At 39.1% G+C, this 18,480-nt stretch overlaps 1 protein-coding gene across 2 annotated transcripts in view; it reads right to left on the bottom strand.

The window, feature by feature from the left end:
* The window catches only part of sgsm1a (small G protein signaling modulator 1a), a 153,355-nt gene that overhangs the window by 34,090 nt on the left and 100,785 nt on the right, over positions 1-18,480 (bottom strand). For both annotated transcript variants that reach the window (XM_034170256.1, XM_034170257.1), the window contains 7 exons: positions 14,098-14,260; positions 9,884-10,036; positions 9,727-9,794; positions 9,265-9,410; positions 5,732-5,869; positions 1,330-1,454; positions 612-679 (listed from right to left, as the gene is read on the bottom strand). In XM_034170256.1, coding sequence (XP_034026147.1) covers positions 612-679; positions 1,330-1,454; positions 5,732-5,869; positions 9,265-9,410; positions 9,727-9,794; positions 9,884-10,036; positions 14,098-14,260 — 861 coding nt within the window. The remainder of the gene's footprint in view (positions 1-611; positions 680-1,329; positions 1,455-5,731; positions 5,870-9,264; positions 9,411-9,726; positions 9,795-9,883; positions 10,037-14,097; positions 14,261-18,480) is intronic.

Genomic DNA, 18,480 nt, shown 5'->3' with positions numbered 1-18,480 from the left:
ACTCAAGTGGCCAGTCCCTTTTTTCAAAAGAGTAATATCTAAGGAGTATTTGTGCCGGATTTGGTCCTTGCTCACCATTTGAAGGATTCCACTGTAAATATTCTGTTATCTGCTGCACTAAGTACATAGGGTATAGGGGAGCAACTGCTGATTCATCTTCTTTTCTCTAGTTTTCTGGTCACCTGCAAAATATGAAAGGCAGAGCAAGTATGTCCTTTTGGACTACTGTATCAACATGACCACCTCCATGAGGGGGCCCGCTCCCACACAGATATGAAGGGCACATTCTCAACTGATCAAAACACACAATTTGTTGTTGCAGGTAACAGAATAATGAACACATGGTAATAAATGCTATATTACATTTCTGCTAACAAAGGCCCCTAAATCCTACACACTGTAGCTTTAATAGACTACTTTAAAAAACTGTAAATAATTCTGCATAATGTGTGTGTATAGATTAACATTTGAAAATGACAAAAAATCTTTTATTGTCATACTAACAAAGAACAAACATAAAAAAATGAAATTCCCACAGAAACATGAGGGTTATTACATCTTTTTCACAGCCTGGTCTAATAGTACTAGACTAAAAGGTTTGTGTCACCGACCTTGCTGGTGACAGTGCAGGTAAACTATTTCCTCTAAAAGGATTGTCATAGCGTAGTCCCAGTACACACTGAAAAACACGAGATCAGACAGACAGCAAAAAATAAATAAGTAAAAACCTGCCTTTTTGTGCAGAGTGATAAAACAGCTGCCACGCTCAGCTAATTATTTTAATTACGAGTTAACTAAGAAGGAACATTAATTTTATGGCTAATAAAGAGAGTAATCCAGAGTGTGCACATGCACAAACAGGCACAGAGCTGCATATTGCAACAATCAATTTTTTGTTTTGTGGGAGAGATGAGCGAAACCATGGATACAGAGGAACATAACAGGGTTTGGTAGTTTGAGAGATGTCTCAGTGTCTCAGTCAATGAGCCATCTGCTGGCAGTTAGTGTGCTGAAAATAAGTCTCATCACAGCAGCAGCATTTACGCCACATGCAAACCCCTCGAGCCTCACACAAACACGCTGCATTATTCAGTAACACTCAACTGTTACACAAACAGCAGAGACGAGCAGCAAACACAACGTGCACAGTTTACGTGGCTTCATATAACCTTTACATATGATTTATTAAACTAACTAAATATGTTTTCTTAAGGGGTAGATCAAATATACATCAAAATGCTAAATAATAACATGAACAATGAAAACGCAATGAGATGTTTGTCACTTTGCTGACAGATAGCATGACTATGATACTATTGCATCTGGTACCTGCGCTCATAATCCAGGTCTCCAACAGAACTATTCATGAGCTGATTGGGCGTCCACTTCAGGGTCATGAGGTCAGCAGTCTGGTGCAGAGAGAGGTAACCTGGAATGGCCTCCATGTCATCCCTCTGAAACAGCCACGAGGAAAGAAGACATTTTCGTTTGGAACCAGGCAAACAGACATGTCGGAGGAGAAAAACATGTTATGCACATTTTGATCAACAACCCATATTAACATCTGTAACCCTTAAGAAAGGATGTGTTTCTGTGCCTGTTGCTTTGAAAGTAAAGGAATGGCTGTTTAACCCCACACCCTCCCCCGTTAACCTCTCACTCAGAGGGTTTGACTGTACGTAGGGATGTCACCTAATCATATGACTGTTATTTGGCATTATGAGGGCCGTGTCTTTTTTTTTCCCACGATGCAGCCAGTGGGCTAAACATCACTGTGTGTGGTCAGTCAACCAGTCAGTCAATCAGGTCAAATACCAAACTTGGTATATACAGTATGCACAGTGACCCAAGAAGCCTATTAATTTTGGGGTAGAACAGTCAAAGGTCAATGTCACTGGAGCATGCTTTGGAAAAATCATGTGAGTGCAAGATGTTTTTTTAACTTCTCAATTGCCACCAAAGTTTGTATGTGTGTTATATTGTCTCAAGAAGCATACTGTCTTTGGGGTCAAAAGACCAACGATCAGTGTCACTGAAACACACTTTGTAAAAATGTTGTGAACACAATCATTTCTTTCCTAATTGCCTGATTGTCACCCAACCCGGTATGTGTGTTCAGCTGGTGGCCCCAAGAAGCCTGTTGATTTTTGGGTCAAAATGTCAAGTGTTAAAATCATTGAACTGCACTTTGCAAAAGCCTTTCGCAGAAAAGTGTCACTTGTCAATGGGATGCTTATTAACATTTTCCCAGGGTGCCATGGATTAGGGCAGACTATGCACTTACAGTAGTGTTCAGAATAATAGTAGTGCTATCTCTGGGACGAGTGCTTTCTCTGGGACTTCTGCACAGAACAAAGAGACCAGACAGACAGGAGACAGAGACAAGAAGAAGAGGAGTGTCTCTCCCTTATTTAGCAGGAGTAGGGGGAAAAACTACAGAGGATCTTCAGACAGCACAAAATCCCAGTTTACTTTAAACCTGTTAACACCTTGAGACAGAAATTAGTTCACCCTAAGGACAGGATCCCTAGTTACAAACAGAGCAATGTCTATCAGATGTCAGGAAAACTGTAACAAACACTACATTGGTGAGACTAAGCAGCCGTTACACAAAAGGCTATACCAGCACCACAGAGAGGGCGCCAGTGGACCTCAGTCTGCAGATCATCTCCACCTTAAAGACACTAACCACATGTTTGAGGACAAGGAAGTTAAAATCTTAGCCAGAGAGAAGAAATGGTTTGAGAGAGGGGTGAAGGAGGCATTGTATGTGAAACAGCTGAAACACAGCCTTAACCGGGGAGGGGGTCTGAGACATGCTTTGTCCCCTGTTTACAATGGGGTACTCAGGTCAAAGCAGTTTCAGTCTTTTGTTCATAATGAGTCATTCATGTCATCAGGAGAGCCGTTGGGAGAGGCGTCAATCCCATCGTTAGGAGGGACAGCTACCCTGTCATTAGGAGGGTGCTAACTAGAGCACAATAGGTGCTAATTAAAGCAATTGTTTAGTCACTAGCCAATAGCAGTCTGCCTCTCGGTGGGAGGGGTCTGGTTAGGTTTAAAAAACTCTAGCTTTTGTGGCTCCTGTTTGTTCTTCTCTGCAAGGGTCAAGACAGAAGTCAGACTACCAGAGCAAGAATTTTAGCTGAGGAAGCGTCTGCGATTTGAAGCGAAACGTCCTTCCGTCAAGCAACCCAGTCCAGTCGAAGATTCAAGCTTCTCTACTATGGAAACCACCTAGACAACTGAGAGCCTTCACAGAAACACAGTGACACTGTCTATAAAAACACACACAACAGCGTCTCCATCTGCTGAGGTAACTGAGAACTTTCCACAGCAAGGACATTTTAACTCTGGTCTATAAATCCCTCATTGAATCACTTCTTATTTTCAGCATCTCATACTGATACAATTTCATCACTATCAAACAAAGAAATAAGCTTCTCCGCACTATCAGTCATGCAAGCAAAATAATTGGCTCATCCAAACCCCACTGTCTGAACTATACAGTCGCTCGGTGATCAGGAAAGCCACCCTGATCACTGAGGACCCCTCAGACCCCCTTCACAAGCTCTTTTCAATTACTGCCATCAGGCAGGTGGTACAGAGTTCCTCTGGCCTGCAAAAATATTTACAAGAACTCTTTCATCCCCTCCACTGTAATAGCCCTTAATAAGACCAGATAGACCCATGTGCTGTCAATTGTGTTGTCAATCAATCAATTATTATTTTTTTCAGTGAAGTTTTGTGTGAGTGTTTCATGTATTTTATGAGCCAGTTTTTGAAGAAGAATTTCTGTGACCTTTGTGGGACAGACAATAAAGTTTATTCTATTCTATTCTATTGACCGATGTTGATGAATAAATTGTGGATGTGCTGCTTCTAAATCAGAACCAGCGTGTCCAAAATCAATGTAGAGAAATTATTATTTTTCCGTTCAAAACAGCCACGTTGGAAAGATTTATCAGTACTGAAATTTCCCCTTAACTCCGATCATGCACTGGATTCCATCGCAAGCCGATCCGTGTGTATGTGTGTGTGTGCGTCAGTGTGTGTGCGCTTTTGGAGTCCAAAGCGCAGATGGTTTTCACCCTCCACAGTCTTCCTCTTCCTCAGCAGGGTGCAGATTCAACCAGTCATCTATTATATTATATAATATATATATTTGTCTTTTAAACTTGTTTTATGTCAAACACAGCACTTGATGCAGCAGGGGTGCTCTGGCTGTAGAGGACTGTATCTCTTCCCGGTGTACAACTGTGCTTTGGCTGACTTTCACCACAGGCATTGCCCAATCAAATTTCTTCTACTTTTATATTGTAGTAACAAGTAACGGAGATGTTTAAGGGAAATGTATTGGAGTAAAGTATACATTTTTTTTTTTAGGAAATGTAGTGGAGTAAAAGTGAAAGTCGCCAGAAATTTAAATAATGAAGTAAAGTTTAGATACATTAAAATTCTACTTAAGTACAATAAAAAAAAGTATTTCTACTTCGTTACATTACAACACTGACCTACTTCGTTCACAGAGAAACTAACATTTGCTGTTTGGTATGCTTATGTATTTTGGGTCAAGGATGATCAACACCAAAACATAATGTTGACAGGACTAATAATTTTGGAGAAACTACAGATATTAGCAAACAACACTGAACAATGGATGTTGACAAAATACATTCTAGACTCTCACGCCAATTCAGCAGGGGGCGGTAAATCATCTATATATTAAAAGTGAAGTTGCCTCTGTGTACATGTATGCATGCACACATATGTGATTTTATTTAGTAAGTTCAGTGTAAGTGCATAATGTAACTGTTAATACAATAAAAAATACATGGATGACACAAGCAAGTGAAAACACTTATTTCCATTGTGGTCCATTTAAAAATCAAATGGCAAAATAGAAGTAGTAATAAAATAAAATAAAATAATAATAATAATGATGGCAATAATAATGATAACAGTGTGTATATGATAACAAGAACCTAAACAATTTATAAATACATTAAGACAGCAAATTAAGATAGAAAAATTACGTAATTCACAGTAAATAAAAGGGCTGAGTTCTTCCTCTAAAAACTGTTGAGGTCTAAGTTTCTAAAAAACATTCTGGACTAACACACCATTTCAAATCATTATAGAATCTTTTCATAATTTATTCCCACCCTTAAAATGTCAGCTACCTATTTTTTAAACACTACCCAATCAAGAGCCTGTGGATCCCCAGGGGCAACGCACTAGTTCAGAATATTGCCTTAATTAGGTTACTATCAGAATATTATTGTCCATGAAAATACAGCTAATGACACAACTGTTTAGCACTGCATTATAGTGCAGTGCACAACTCTCACTGGTTATGGAGATTTTGAACTAAAAGTAAATCTTTTGCTATGCTGCAGCTCCTTCATTAATATTTCAGTATGTTCTAAGTAAAACAGTTGCCGTTGAATCCATTTTGAGTCAGCACAGCAGGCTGATATGCAGAATGTTTGTTTCTTAGAGCTTTAACTACATTAAAATATTCCTCTGGTATATAGTATCAAACAATTATATTCTTATAAATGGTGGCAGTTTTATAATGGGGTCAACCCTTTCACACAGAGGAGCTAATTTGTTTGTACACAATGCCTTAAAAAAAATAAAACAAAACAAAACAAAACAAAAAACTTATGTTCAACCCTGAACCCTCGTTATCTCAAAGCAAGAGAGAAAAGAGGATTAAGATCATTACCGGTTGCACAAGTACATTGTTTTTGCCAAACAGAAGAGTCGCTCTGCTGTTTTGATGCAGTGACTCCACATATTCACGAGCTGATGGTGAGGGGGACGCACGTTCATCCATGCTGCTGCTAGAATGCCGCTTCTGGATCTGAAACAGAAAGAAAAATTAACATACATGTATGCAGGGTTGATATGCCTGATGGACTTTCTCCATATTTTCCTGCTCCTCCTCCTCATTCAGCTCCTTTCCCTTCAAATCTTCTTTTACTCTATCCATCCACCTTGCCTCTTTTCCAACATGTACCTCCATTCTCATCACTTTTTAACTAACATTCATTGACTGTTCTCAACATGTTCAAACCACTTCAAACTACTTTTAGATATCACTCCTACTTTTGTTGTGCCTCTGATTTTCTCATTATGTTTTGTGGTCGTCTTTGTAACTCCACACATCCATGTCAGCATTCCTGTTTCTACCACAGCCATCATCTCTTGCACTCCCTTCACTGCCCATGTCTCATTGCTGTCTTACAGAAACCTGTCTTTTACTCACTCAGCACTCCTGATACCCTCGACCAGTTGTTCCATCCAGGTCACACTCTGTGGGGTTATTTCTGCAAATCCTCCAACTTCAGCTACCACTTACAGTAGATAGTTAAACTTATTCACTCTTTATAATACCCATCCATGCAAGCATTTCATTCTTCAAGCTTAATGCCTTTTGGTGCTGCATAACACAATATCACCTGTAAAATACAGACACCAGGAGGATTTCAGTTTTAATCTCAAAAGTCAACACATGCATAACCAGACCCCTCCCCCAAACAAACAAACAAAACAACAAAAAGGTAGATTCTTGACACAGACTTGCTTGTTCTTGTCCAGTCATGTAATTCTACTCTTAACACATGTCCTCACTCCACAGTACATGCAATCTTGCACATCTCCAAAAAAATGCTAAACAACTAAAAAATGCTACTTTGTTGACTTGCAGAAGCAATTATAGCAGGTCAGCAAAAATTTGTAACAGTATTTTACATTGTATATATTGTTACAATGTCTAAATTGTAAAAATTTAGATATTTGTTCGCAATAAAACAAATTACCTTTGTACAGCTGCATCATATATGATGTAATGATCAGGGGACAGTGGCATCAGAAACAACAAAGCAGAAATGCGCATATGTACTTTTCCCTCCAGAGTTATAAAGCAGAGTAGCACATAAACTGATAAGTCTATGGATACTGTAATAACAGCAAATTGTGTTTATGGTAGTGAGGATCACTGCTTTGGTGGCCCATAACTACTTGGACAGCTACACATGTTTGTAATTTTGCCTTTGTACATCTACACAATGGAGTTCAAATCAGGGGGATAAATAAATAATCAATACAAGTTTCTAGTGTGGACACTCAACTTTAATTCAAGGGGTTTAACAAAAATAACTACCATTTTGGAACTGCAGCCATTAATACATAGTGCTTCCATTTTCACAGGACATACATATGGTAATTGGAAAAACTAAGTACTACTAAGAAGTATTTTTAATACAAATCATCACTTTTAAAGTCCGTTTTCTGTACAGAAGTCAAAGGATGAGAGAATGGATTTAATTAACTTTTCCAAGTCACCCTTGGACTTAATTTACATCAATCATTACGAAACACAAAAGAAGGATATAACGTCTTCAGAGAGTCTTGGTGGCTTCCTTTGCCAATAAGTATCCTTCTTGTATAGTCACTTTTTGAGAACTGCCTAGTCCATACAGATTTACCATACAGTCCAATATTGTTTGTATTTCTTAATGATTGATGTAAATGAAGCCAAAGAAGTGACTTGGAAATATTCATGTATGATCTGTTGCACTCTAAAAAAAAAAAAAAAACATTTCATGGGGTTAACTTAACTTAACGTAACTTAAATCGAAGAGTATTTTCAGAATGGAAAAAGACAGCAGTGAAGTGGTGCACTTGTTTTCACAAGACAAGTTTCTTGGTTCAAGACCACCTATGAATGTGGAGCTGGGTTAAGAAAGGCATCTGATGTAAAACTTGTGCTACATCAACAAGCAGATCCATCTTTGATCTGCTGTGGTGACTCAAGTGTGAAGAAAAAAAAACAAACAGTGAGAAGCTAAAGGAACTCACTTTTTTCAGAATAAGTAAGATTCTTCTGTTCACATTTTAGTAAACTTGATAACTTACAAGATACTTGTACGTGAATCTTGGTTAACTTCAACTGCATTGTGATCCAGTGTGGTGTGCCAAGATTTAGGCAACTCAGAATATTAATTAAAATGTAGTGCTGACAAATCAGCACCATAATTGTCACATTTCATTACTATCATGTGTCAAACATTTTGATGTAACAGCCATTGGAGATGTGGTAACTTAATACTCATTAATATGCAAATACATGCCCCCAAGCAACCCTAAAATTGAATCAGCTTATCTATTCCCCAGACAGTAACAGTGGTGTATGTACAAAGTGAAATAATATCCGACATGTGCATCATGGTGAAACTTAAACAAAGTGAATGTATCCACTCAGTATTTTAGTCTAATTTTTAATCCAATCATAATTGCAAGAATAGTTTTGAAGATCAGATTGATTTAAGTCATTCATAAGACTGTCATTTATCCACTTTATAAAACTTGGAGTTTGAGTAAAAAAGTGGGTCAAGGAAGGATTGAATGGAGGAGTGAGTGTGTTAACCCACAGGAATTCAGTTCTTAAGTTTTTGTAATTTATGGATGTGTGTTGGTAGGTGAGGAAATGTAAGAGAATTTTACATGCGATGATCGAATGAAATGATGAATGAGGTTGTTTATTATTTATTTACATTTTAGAATTATGAATTATGTAAATTGTAGAATTATGAATTATGTAAACTGTAGAATTCTGAATCATGTAATTTGTAGAAAGGCCCAAGCAGGGACAAGAGGTGTGAATTAGTTGACGCTATAAACTCTTTGTGCATCACATCAGTCACAAACATTGCTCGATCTACAGCATGTTGACTGCATTGTCCCTGTCAAATAAACAAATAAATGAAATGAAATGGACTGTCTTAGACTGATGTATATTGCATATGAAATGTGCACATTCTCACTGCATGCTCTTCCTTTAAAAATGTCAATTTCCAAGTAAGAAATTGCACATCCATGTTTGATGAGAATACGTGTCATCTATAGATCTGGCCCCAGTGCTCACGGGCTTGAGCAGTGAAAAATACAAAGCACCAGCTAACTGTAAAAGCCACCGTATCATTGTAGGACAGGCCAACCTGACCTGAGTTTGATAAGTATTAAGGTTTCAGAGACACTCTGTATTTTTCCCGTGTACACAGTCTGCTTCACTTAATACAGCAATCTTAGCAGCTCATCTTTAACCAGACAGAACGCCTTTGAGAGGAAAATGTCTGAGAGCAGTCAACCACTGAAGTCCTGCCAGACTTTGTATTCATCACAATAATGTACTTCATCACAATAATGTATGCACAGGGGCTTAAGTGAGGTAACATCACTCGTGATCATACTTACGCACAGAGCTGGCCTCTTGGTGGGAGAGTCCTGTCTGCAGTATCCACCATGGATACGATGTCTTTGCACCAACTCATCAGCAGAGGGGTCTGTCCAGAAGTGATCGGCTGTCTTCATCTTTGTGTACTCCAAAGCACAAGGCCCAACTGACACAATGAAGGTGTACAGTCACATGGTGCAGACACCCACTGTAACACTGTGTTCAGCATCAGATTACATTCAGCATCCTGTTTGCATACTTAAAAAGGGACACTGAATACAATATTTTTCATAGCTGTAACAAAATAATGGCCAAGAATGAGCCATCAAAATGGTATGAAGTACTTCCTGATAGTTTAAGGGGGACAATTAAGTCTGAACTATATATAAGGTTTCTGTGGTCACCACATTTTCAATGAATTGAGATTGAATTGAGTAGGATAGAGCTATGATGTAAGCTAACACTTCTCATGTCGTAGTTACCCAACAAGGAGGCGAGGATAGGCCCATCTACAGGGTCCATGAGAACAGCCTCTTTCTCATAGTATTTACTGAAAGAGACAAAATATTGCACATTCAGAGGTAACACAGTCTTCCTCCCAACACCAACCATTACATAGCACCTACTCTATTAACACACCTGCTGTTCTCCACTAGGTATAGGACAATCTTGTCCAGCACCTTCTCAAAGAGAGCCGTGCGGATCCACAGGTTCTTGACAGGCTGTGGGCTGAGGCTGGGCAGTCGTGTCATCTTACGTAGGCTGTCCTGGCTTTGCAAGCTTTGGTTTTTTCTACAAGAGGACAGAGAGCAAAAGACAAGATGTTTTAAAATTGCATGTATACTCAAAAAATGAGCAGATCCACTCATGAAGCTCTGACGTCATAGGCAGCATGGAGTTCAGGAGATGAAATCACAAAGCTTTGGCATACTCGATTGTTTATGGATGGGCCAGAGTTCCAGCACAAATCATTTCAAGCTGTCCTGTAAAATACACACAGTAAGTATAGATACTTTTGACATATACAGTAGTGTTCAGAATAATAGTAGTGCTATGTGACTAAAAAGATTAATCCAGGTTTTGAGTACATTTCTTATTGTTACATGGGAAACAAGGTACCAGTAGATTCAATAGATTCTCACAAATCCAACAAGACCAAGCATTCATGATATGCACACTCTTAAGGCTATGAAATTGGGTTATTACTAAAAAAAAGTAGAAAAGGGGGTGTTCACAATAATAGTAGTGTGGCATTCAGTCAGTGAGTTTGTCAGTTTTGTTGAACAAACTGGTGTGAATCAGGTGTCCCCTATTTAAGGATGAAGCCAGCACCTGTTGAACATGCTTTTCTCTTTGAAAGCCTGAGGAAAATGGGACGTTCAAGACATTGTTCAGAAGAACAGCGTAGTTTGATTAAAAAGTTGATTGGAGAGGGGAAAACGTATACGCAGGTGCAAAAAAATTATAGGCTGTTCATCTACAATGATCTCCAATGCTTTAAAATGGACAAAAAAAAAAAAACAGAGACGCATGGAAGAAAATGGAAAACAACCGTCAAAATGTATAGAAGAATAACCAGAATGGCAAAGGCTCACCCATTGATCAGCTCCAGGATGATCAAAGACAGTCTGGAGTTATCTGTAAGTGCTGTGACAGTTAGAAGACGCCTGTGTGAAGCTAATTTATGTGCAAGAATCCCCCGCAAAGTCCCTCTGTTAAATAAAAGACATGTGCAGAAGAGGTTACAATTTGCCAAAGAACACATCAACTGGCCTAAAGAGAAATGGAGGAATATTTTGTGGACTGATGAGAGTAAAATTGTTCTTTTTGGGTCCAAGGGCTGCAGACAGTTTGTGAGACGACCCCCAAACTGAATTTAAGCCACAGTTCACAGTGAAGACAGTGAAGCATGGTGGTGCAAGCATCATGATATGGGCATGTTTCTCCTACTATGGTGTTGGGCCTATATATCGCATACCAGGTATCATGGATCAGTTTGGATATGTCAAAATACTTGAAGAGGTCATGTTGCCTTAGGCTGAAGAGGACATGCCCTTGAAATGGGTGTTTCAACAAGACAATGACCCCAAGCACACTAGTAAATGAGCAAAATCTTGGTTCCAAACCAACAAAATTAATGCCTCACAGATGTGAAGAAATCATTAAAAACTGTGGTTATACAACTAAATACTAGTTTAGTGATTCACAGGATTGCTAAAAAAGCAGTTTGAACATAGTAGTTATGAGTTTGTAGCGTGTGAACACCCCCTTTTCTACTTTTTTTTACTAATAGCCCAATTTCATAGCCTTAAGAGTGTGCATATCATGAATGCTTGGTCTTGTTGGATTTGTGAGAATCTACTGAATCTACTGGTATCTTGTTTCCCATGTAACAATAAGAAATATACTCAAAACCTGGATTAATGTTTTTAGTCACACAGCACTACTATTATTCTGAACACTACTGTATGCAGAGCAAAATAGGGGACTCTATGGGATAGAAGATGGACTACCAATATAAAGACAAATGTTTGATTCCAGGTGTATGCCTCAGGCTACCTGTCTGTGTTCTTGGATGAGATGCTTCATCTGCTGCACTGTCCCAGATCATCCAGCTGTACTGGCCTTATCTGGGGAAGTAACCTGTGATGGACTGGCATCTCATCCAGGGGGAGTTGCAGACACTCATCCACTTCATACTACTGTATCCAGGAATACACAGTAGCCCGATGGATACAGAACGTAATTCTTCGACTTATATGTCAGTTTAGATGGTTTTGTGTCAATCATTGTCATTTTTGATCCCATAAGTATAAAATTAGATTTCACAAATTAAAATCTCCCACTTATTTTCAATTTAAGATTTGCAATGAAGATAGTGTAATGCTGATCTTTGACCATTTGACCCACAGATATGTGCAAGAACATATCAAGTAGAGGCGAAGTGATTTTTTTTAATGACTGTGTGTTATTATTTTATATGGACTTTGTACACAGAGACTTAACTACTGTAAGTAAGGTTAGATATATGGAAGCAACCACTAGGGGAGGTTGCAGCCTCCTATTTCTCTGGGAATACCAAAAACAAAGCATCGTTACAGCATGTCTATTGCTAGATTCTATTATGTTCAAAGGACAGTAGCTGAAAAATACAACTAAAATACAACTATTAAACTGAATCATTTACAGTGGTGGGCACAGCTAACCAAAAAGTTAACTTCGGTGACCATTAATCAGATAACTGAAGTTATCTTTTATGATGATAAACCGATAAACTGCTAAAAAAAAAAAAAAAAAAATCTATCTTTATTACAGATAACCGATAACTATTAGTACTGATTTGGACGCGGCCACATCAGATTACACTGTTGGATTGTGATAAATCAGTTTCACTTTAAGCACCGCAGGGACTGCTGGGTAAATTCAAAGATCACAAACACAAAGAACACAAGAAAAATAAATAAATAAAAAATAAAACCCCAAACACTGTCATCATCTTTCAAAAGCAGGAAAACACAGTATCAGAAGTCACAGTTTATCTCTGTATTAGATACACCATAATTTACAAACTAAAAGCTGTCGCTTTTTTTGCACGCTTTGAACCCTGCAGCTTAAACAACCAAAATACATCCATTAATGCACTGATTGGCAGAGTAAAATACACGTAGTAAATATAAATTCTTACCTGTTAGTTTCAGTGGGATTCATCTGAATAAATAATCCACATAAAGCGTCCTTTTTTAAAATCCAAAACAGTGTCTAAATATGAAGAAAAGTCCCTCTCACTCACTGTAACGTCCAAAGTGAACCTGAACTACACTACCCACAATGCTCCCTGCTTCAACCGGCCAATCACGTTTTGTGCTTAATGATGACATTATCAGCAAGCGACAGGCAGCCAGTCTGCTACAAACACACAACAAAGACTAAAATGTTTGATTTTAGGGTTTACAAACATCTTTGACCGTTAAACTTTACCAGCAAAAAAAAAGTTATCGGAAGATAACTGGTCCAATGATGGTTTTAAAACTTATCTGAAAAGCTAATCCAATAGCAAAAACATTAGCTTCAATAATTATCTGGTATCGGATTAGCTGAACTGTGCCCACCACTGATCATTTATGGCTTCATCCCCTTCAAGCTAATGAAGCTGGAGAACATGTATAACCGTAGCCAAGCCAGTTTTTCAGTGAGCAAGACAGGTAAACCTACACTCACCGGCCACTTTATTAGGTATACCTGTTCAAATGCTTGTTAACACAAATAGCTAATCAGCCAATCACATGGCAGCACCTCAATGCATATAGGCATCTAGATGTGCTGAAGACAACTTGCTGAAGTTCAAATATCAGAATGGTGAAGAAAGGGGATTTAAGTGAATCTGAATGTGGTATGGTTGTTGGTGACACACAGGCTGGTCTGGGCATTTCAGAGCCATGAATGCATGTCTGCTGATATGCAAAAATATCAGACCTGAAGCCCAAGATAAGCGAATGTCTCCACAAGGTCAACACTTGGGCCACATACAAATCCACTACTGATGGCCGAGTCCAGGAAGTCACTGAAAGCCTGGAACTTAGTCTTGATTCAGGACCATTGCAAATCCAAACACTGCAACTCCTTGCTTAGCTTCTGCAATCAGGGTATCCACTGATTCCACAAGTCTGCAAAGTCAAAGTCAGCAGCCAAATTTCTAGTATTAACAAGTGCAGCCAGACTTGCATGAGTATAATTTTGGCCCTGGCTTTTCAGAATTAAAAACAACACTTGGGTAAGTGGATGCCAGTTGTGTGTCGTGCTCTTAGTAAGGGGCTCACAGCCTTTGAGGTGTGTGAATGGAAATGCTCTCTCACTTCGTCTCAATGATCTGCTCGAGCTCCTGGGCCTTCCTGCACAGTTCCTCAGCCGGGGCAAAGCTCTTCCCCACCTTCATAAATAGAGCTGCGATCTTGTTGCTACGCAGAAAACCTGCAGCTCGCCGTTTCAACCCATGCAGGACACAGGCCTCCACTGCCACTGTAGGGACACATCAATAACCATCATTTTATCAAGCTTCACTTCATACATACATACAAGCCAGGTACATAAATATTTGGACAGTGCATTTCTGCTCTTTTGCCTCTATGTACTACCACAATGGAGTTGAAATAAAACAAAGGAGAGTTGCGTATGTAACTACGGTTCTATGAATTCCGGATGACCACTAGAGGCTGGTGCTTAGCAGTTTCTGTAGTACAGACTTTTCACTTTAATTCAAGTGGTTGAACAAAAATACTGTATAAATCATTTACCAATTACATCACTTTTATACAGTCCCTACATTTTCAGAGTCCATAGGTAATTGGACAAACTAAATGTAAGAATTGTTGTTAGCACAAATAATCACTTTACAGCCAGTTTTCTTCAAACAAGTCAGGGGAAGATACATGAACATTTTGTTAATAAATTACTTAGAAATACATATGTCATATAATATTATTGACTTCAGACTCTCTAAAACCCATGTTAATACATTGTTGCTTTTCTGCTGGGGTTATGTGAGGTTAAGAGCGATGACTGTCAGCAAGCTTACACTGAGTAAATATGTTCTTGATATCTGCACCGTAAGTTTTTGTACTTTTGTCTGCATCAAAAGTATATCTTGTAAAATCTAAGTGCCTTTCATTATCTTATCATGTGAAAAGACGTAAACAGCAGGCAGCGGTTCCACTAACACAAGGCCCTGCTTTTCACATCTAAGTTTGACCTAGTCAGCCACATGGCCTAAACATGACATGGCATTTTTTGATCACATAAGCACAAACAGGATCACTTCTTTATCAGTGATGTTAAATTGAAGTATTATTTCAAGTTGACCTGAATTGGAAACCATGCCGAGGAGGCCCAAAGCAAGCTGATAAGGATGTGAAGGAGATTTTGCCTATCAAAGGAGAAAAAAGGAGACAGGGACAGCACAGTGGGTGGACCGTGGGAGAAGGCCACTGCTGGACCATGAAGATGGATGGGACTCTGACCACTCAACAGAGAGCAGATTCTGATTATAAAAATGTAGTGTAGTCAGAGAGTCTTCAGTCTTTTCTGCTCTCTCCCCTGCTAGTGATTTGCTAAGAATTACCATAGGAGGAGCCAGCTGAACGAATCCACAGAATTCTGTGTCTGGTAAACTTATCTTTACTCACTCTGTTTGTTTGAATAATAATTTGTTAATAAATTCCCGCGTAAGAGGTCTGTCTAAAGGGACAATGTACATTATAAATTGAGACTGACTTCCTTATTTCGCATCAATGGGTGTGTGACCTAAGGTAGTTTTGCTGTCCACATGTTTGGGTTCACGGTATTTAACAATCTGCAAGTCACTGAATATGTCACGACTTCATTTCAATCAAATCTTAAGAAATATAAACAGTACGGTAAATATGTCTGGAGTAGCCCATTCGTAAACACTGAGTGACTGCGTAAGAAGGAGACTACTGAGGGACGCCAACAAGATACCCAGTCAACTTTGAAGACATTATAAGCTTCTATGCTATGAATGAATTTCAGTTCAATTTATTTCATTTAAATAGCGCCAAATCACAACAAAGCTGCTTCAAGGCACTTCACACAAGTAAGGTCTAACCTTAACCCCTAGAGCAACCACACAGATGACAGTGGTAAGGAAAAACTCCCTCTGATTTGATGAAAAAACCTCAAGCAAACCAGACTCAAAAGGGTGACCTTCTGCTTGGGCCATGGTATGGACACACTTGACAATACATATATATAGGACATTTGGGAGTCCATGCTGGTCTCCAGGATGGGAGGCCTGGAGAAGAAGACACCCACTCCCACTTCTGGATGGAGCTGCACCTCAAACAGAGAGAGAAAAAAATAACAGAATCAGGCAGTAGAAAGACAACAAATATGGTATAATTTGTCAGCAATAAGCAACAAGCAAAACAGAAGAAATACTAAGGTGATCGCTGGCTACTATAGCCCTAAGCTTCACTAAAAGACCCAGACATTAGATAAAGTTGAGGCCGCGACCCACTCTATTTACTAATAAAATGAATTTAAAAGGGTAAAAGGGTAAAAAGCATAGTAACATACTATGCCAGTATGCTAGCCATACGAAAGGGAAAATAAGTGCGTCTTAAGTCTAGACTTGAAGGTCTCCACAGACTGTTTTATTGATGCAAGGAGATCATTCCACAGGGGCATGATAAGAGAAAGCTCTGTGACCCACAGACTTTTTATTCACCCTAGGGTGACACAAAGTAGCCCCGCACCCTGAGAACGCAAAGCCTGGACCGGTACGTAGGTTTAATTAGGTCAGCTAAGAAGGGAGGTGCTCGTCTGTGAATAATTTTATAGGTTAGTAGTAGAACCTTAAAATCTGATCTCACTGGGATAGGTGTACTGTGGTCAAACGTTCTGCTTCCTGTAAAAAGTCTGGCAGCAGCATTTTGAATGAATTGGAAACCCCTAATGCTGGACTGAAGTAAACCAGAAAATAGAACATCGCAGTAGTCCAATCTAGAAGAGATAAACACAAGAATCAGGGTCTCAGCATCAGCCATAGACAGGATGGGACGAATCTTCGCTATATTTTACAGGTGGAAGAAAGCAGTCCTCATAATATCTCTAACGTGGAGGTCAAAAGACAAAGTAGGATCAAAAATTACCCCCAAGGTTCCTCACTTTGTCAGTGTGATGTATGACACACGAGCCTAGGCTAAGCGTCAAATTGATGCTGATGTCTCACTGGACCAAGAGCCATCATTTCTGTCTTGTCAGAGAATGACTGGAGAAACTGTGCAGAGCGCAACTTTGGTGTGTTGCATCAGCAGCTTCATAGTGGAGTGGGACAGAGAAGGACTTTCGTAAACAGAAGATGTGAAATTTCAGTTACAGTTCCCAAAAGGCACATAGCAGAGTGGTACATACGTATATGATTTCTGGTATAACAAGCATTCAGAGAACATCAATTGTGTCCTGAGCCATCTCCCCATAAATGTGTTTGTGAATACTGCAAACACAGTAGCAGCACTGGAAAATTACTGAGTTGATCACAACAAATCACAATCAAAGAAGTGAGAAATGAGCTGATGGTATGGTGTTTGCTGATTCATATCTATTTTAAATCCATCCCATTACAGTTAGTTTGGAAATTATTGCTAAAAATGTGATTTTCAGACTAGTCAATAACCTTGACTGACCTCGGGTTCTCCCCAGGATTTTTTTAATCTCTGTTCTACTCTACCTCTTGTGCATAGATATAAATGCTTTACATACAGTTTTGAATTACTTTTCCACAAAGTTGCGTTCACTTCTGTATCATGCTAAGCACTGTATAAAAAAGTTGTGGCTTCTTCTTGTCTTATATGGAAATTAAATACGGATGAATATGAAAAACACATATTTCCTAAATGGACTCTAAGTGTGAAAACCTATTTCAATTAATGAATGCTGACAGATAATCTTCCCATAAGCTGCGTTTATCCGCTAAGCTACAGTGGACACCCAGCTGGCGTGATGACACGTGCGTGGTCACGTCGCGGTGTAGAAAAAACAAAACAAAACAAAACAAAAAAAACACACAGACACACTCTTCTTTCTCAGGCCTACGTGGCAGTGACTAGAGTGCTGTCGACATCTGAGTTCTCTTTACTAATCCTGCAGATCTGTTCACATGGGGTCAGGGAGAAGGCTTGGGTCGCCATGGAAACCAGAATGATGGAGTGATTGCACTCTGAAGGGAGAGGCAGCGTTTCATCAGCATCACGATCTCTCCGTCATCCTCACTCCTCCACCTGTTTGCTGAGTCACTTTCTGCCACTGAGTCGGTGCTACTAGCAGCGTTATTGAGGTTTTACCTTCACTGAGACACTGTCAGCTTTTGTTTGTTGGAAGTTACAACCTCAATGATTAATTGCATTTTTGCAGAACGTGTTCTTACCGTGATAAGAGCAAAAAAATTAAATGTCACAGAACAGTATAACATGCCAGACAGAATCATTTTCCTTGGTCTCTCCTTTTTGTGTTAACAGAGTCAGAAAGCAAATGTGTGATACAGAAAACTCCTTACTGTAACTTCTTGATGTGCTTTTCCTGCAGCAACGAATAATTTTATTAATAGCCCAATTTCATAGCCTTAAGAGTGTGCATATCATGAATGCTTGGTCTTGATGGATTTGTGAGAATCTACTGAATCTACTGGTACCTTGTTTCCTATGTAACAATAAGAAATATACTCA

The sequence above is a fragment of the Thalassophryne amazonica genome, chromosome 5 (genome assembly GCF_902500255.1).
Source record: "Thalassophryne amazonica chromosome 5, fThaAma1.1, whole genome shotgun sequence".
Lineage (NCBI taxonomy): Eukaryota > Metazoa > Chordata > Actinopteri > Batrachoidiformes > Batrachoididae > Thalassophryne > Thalassophryne amazonica.
The sequence above is the reverse complement of the archived record's forward strand: the minus strand, read 5'-3'. Positions and strand labels throughout refer to the sequence as shown.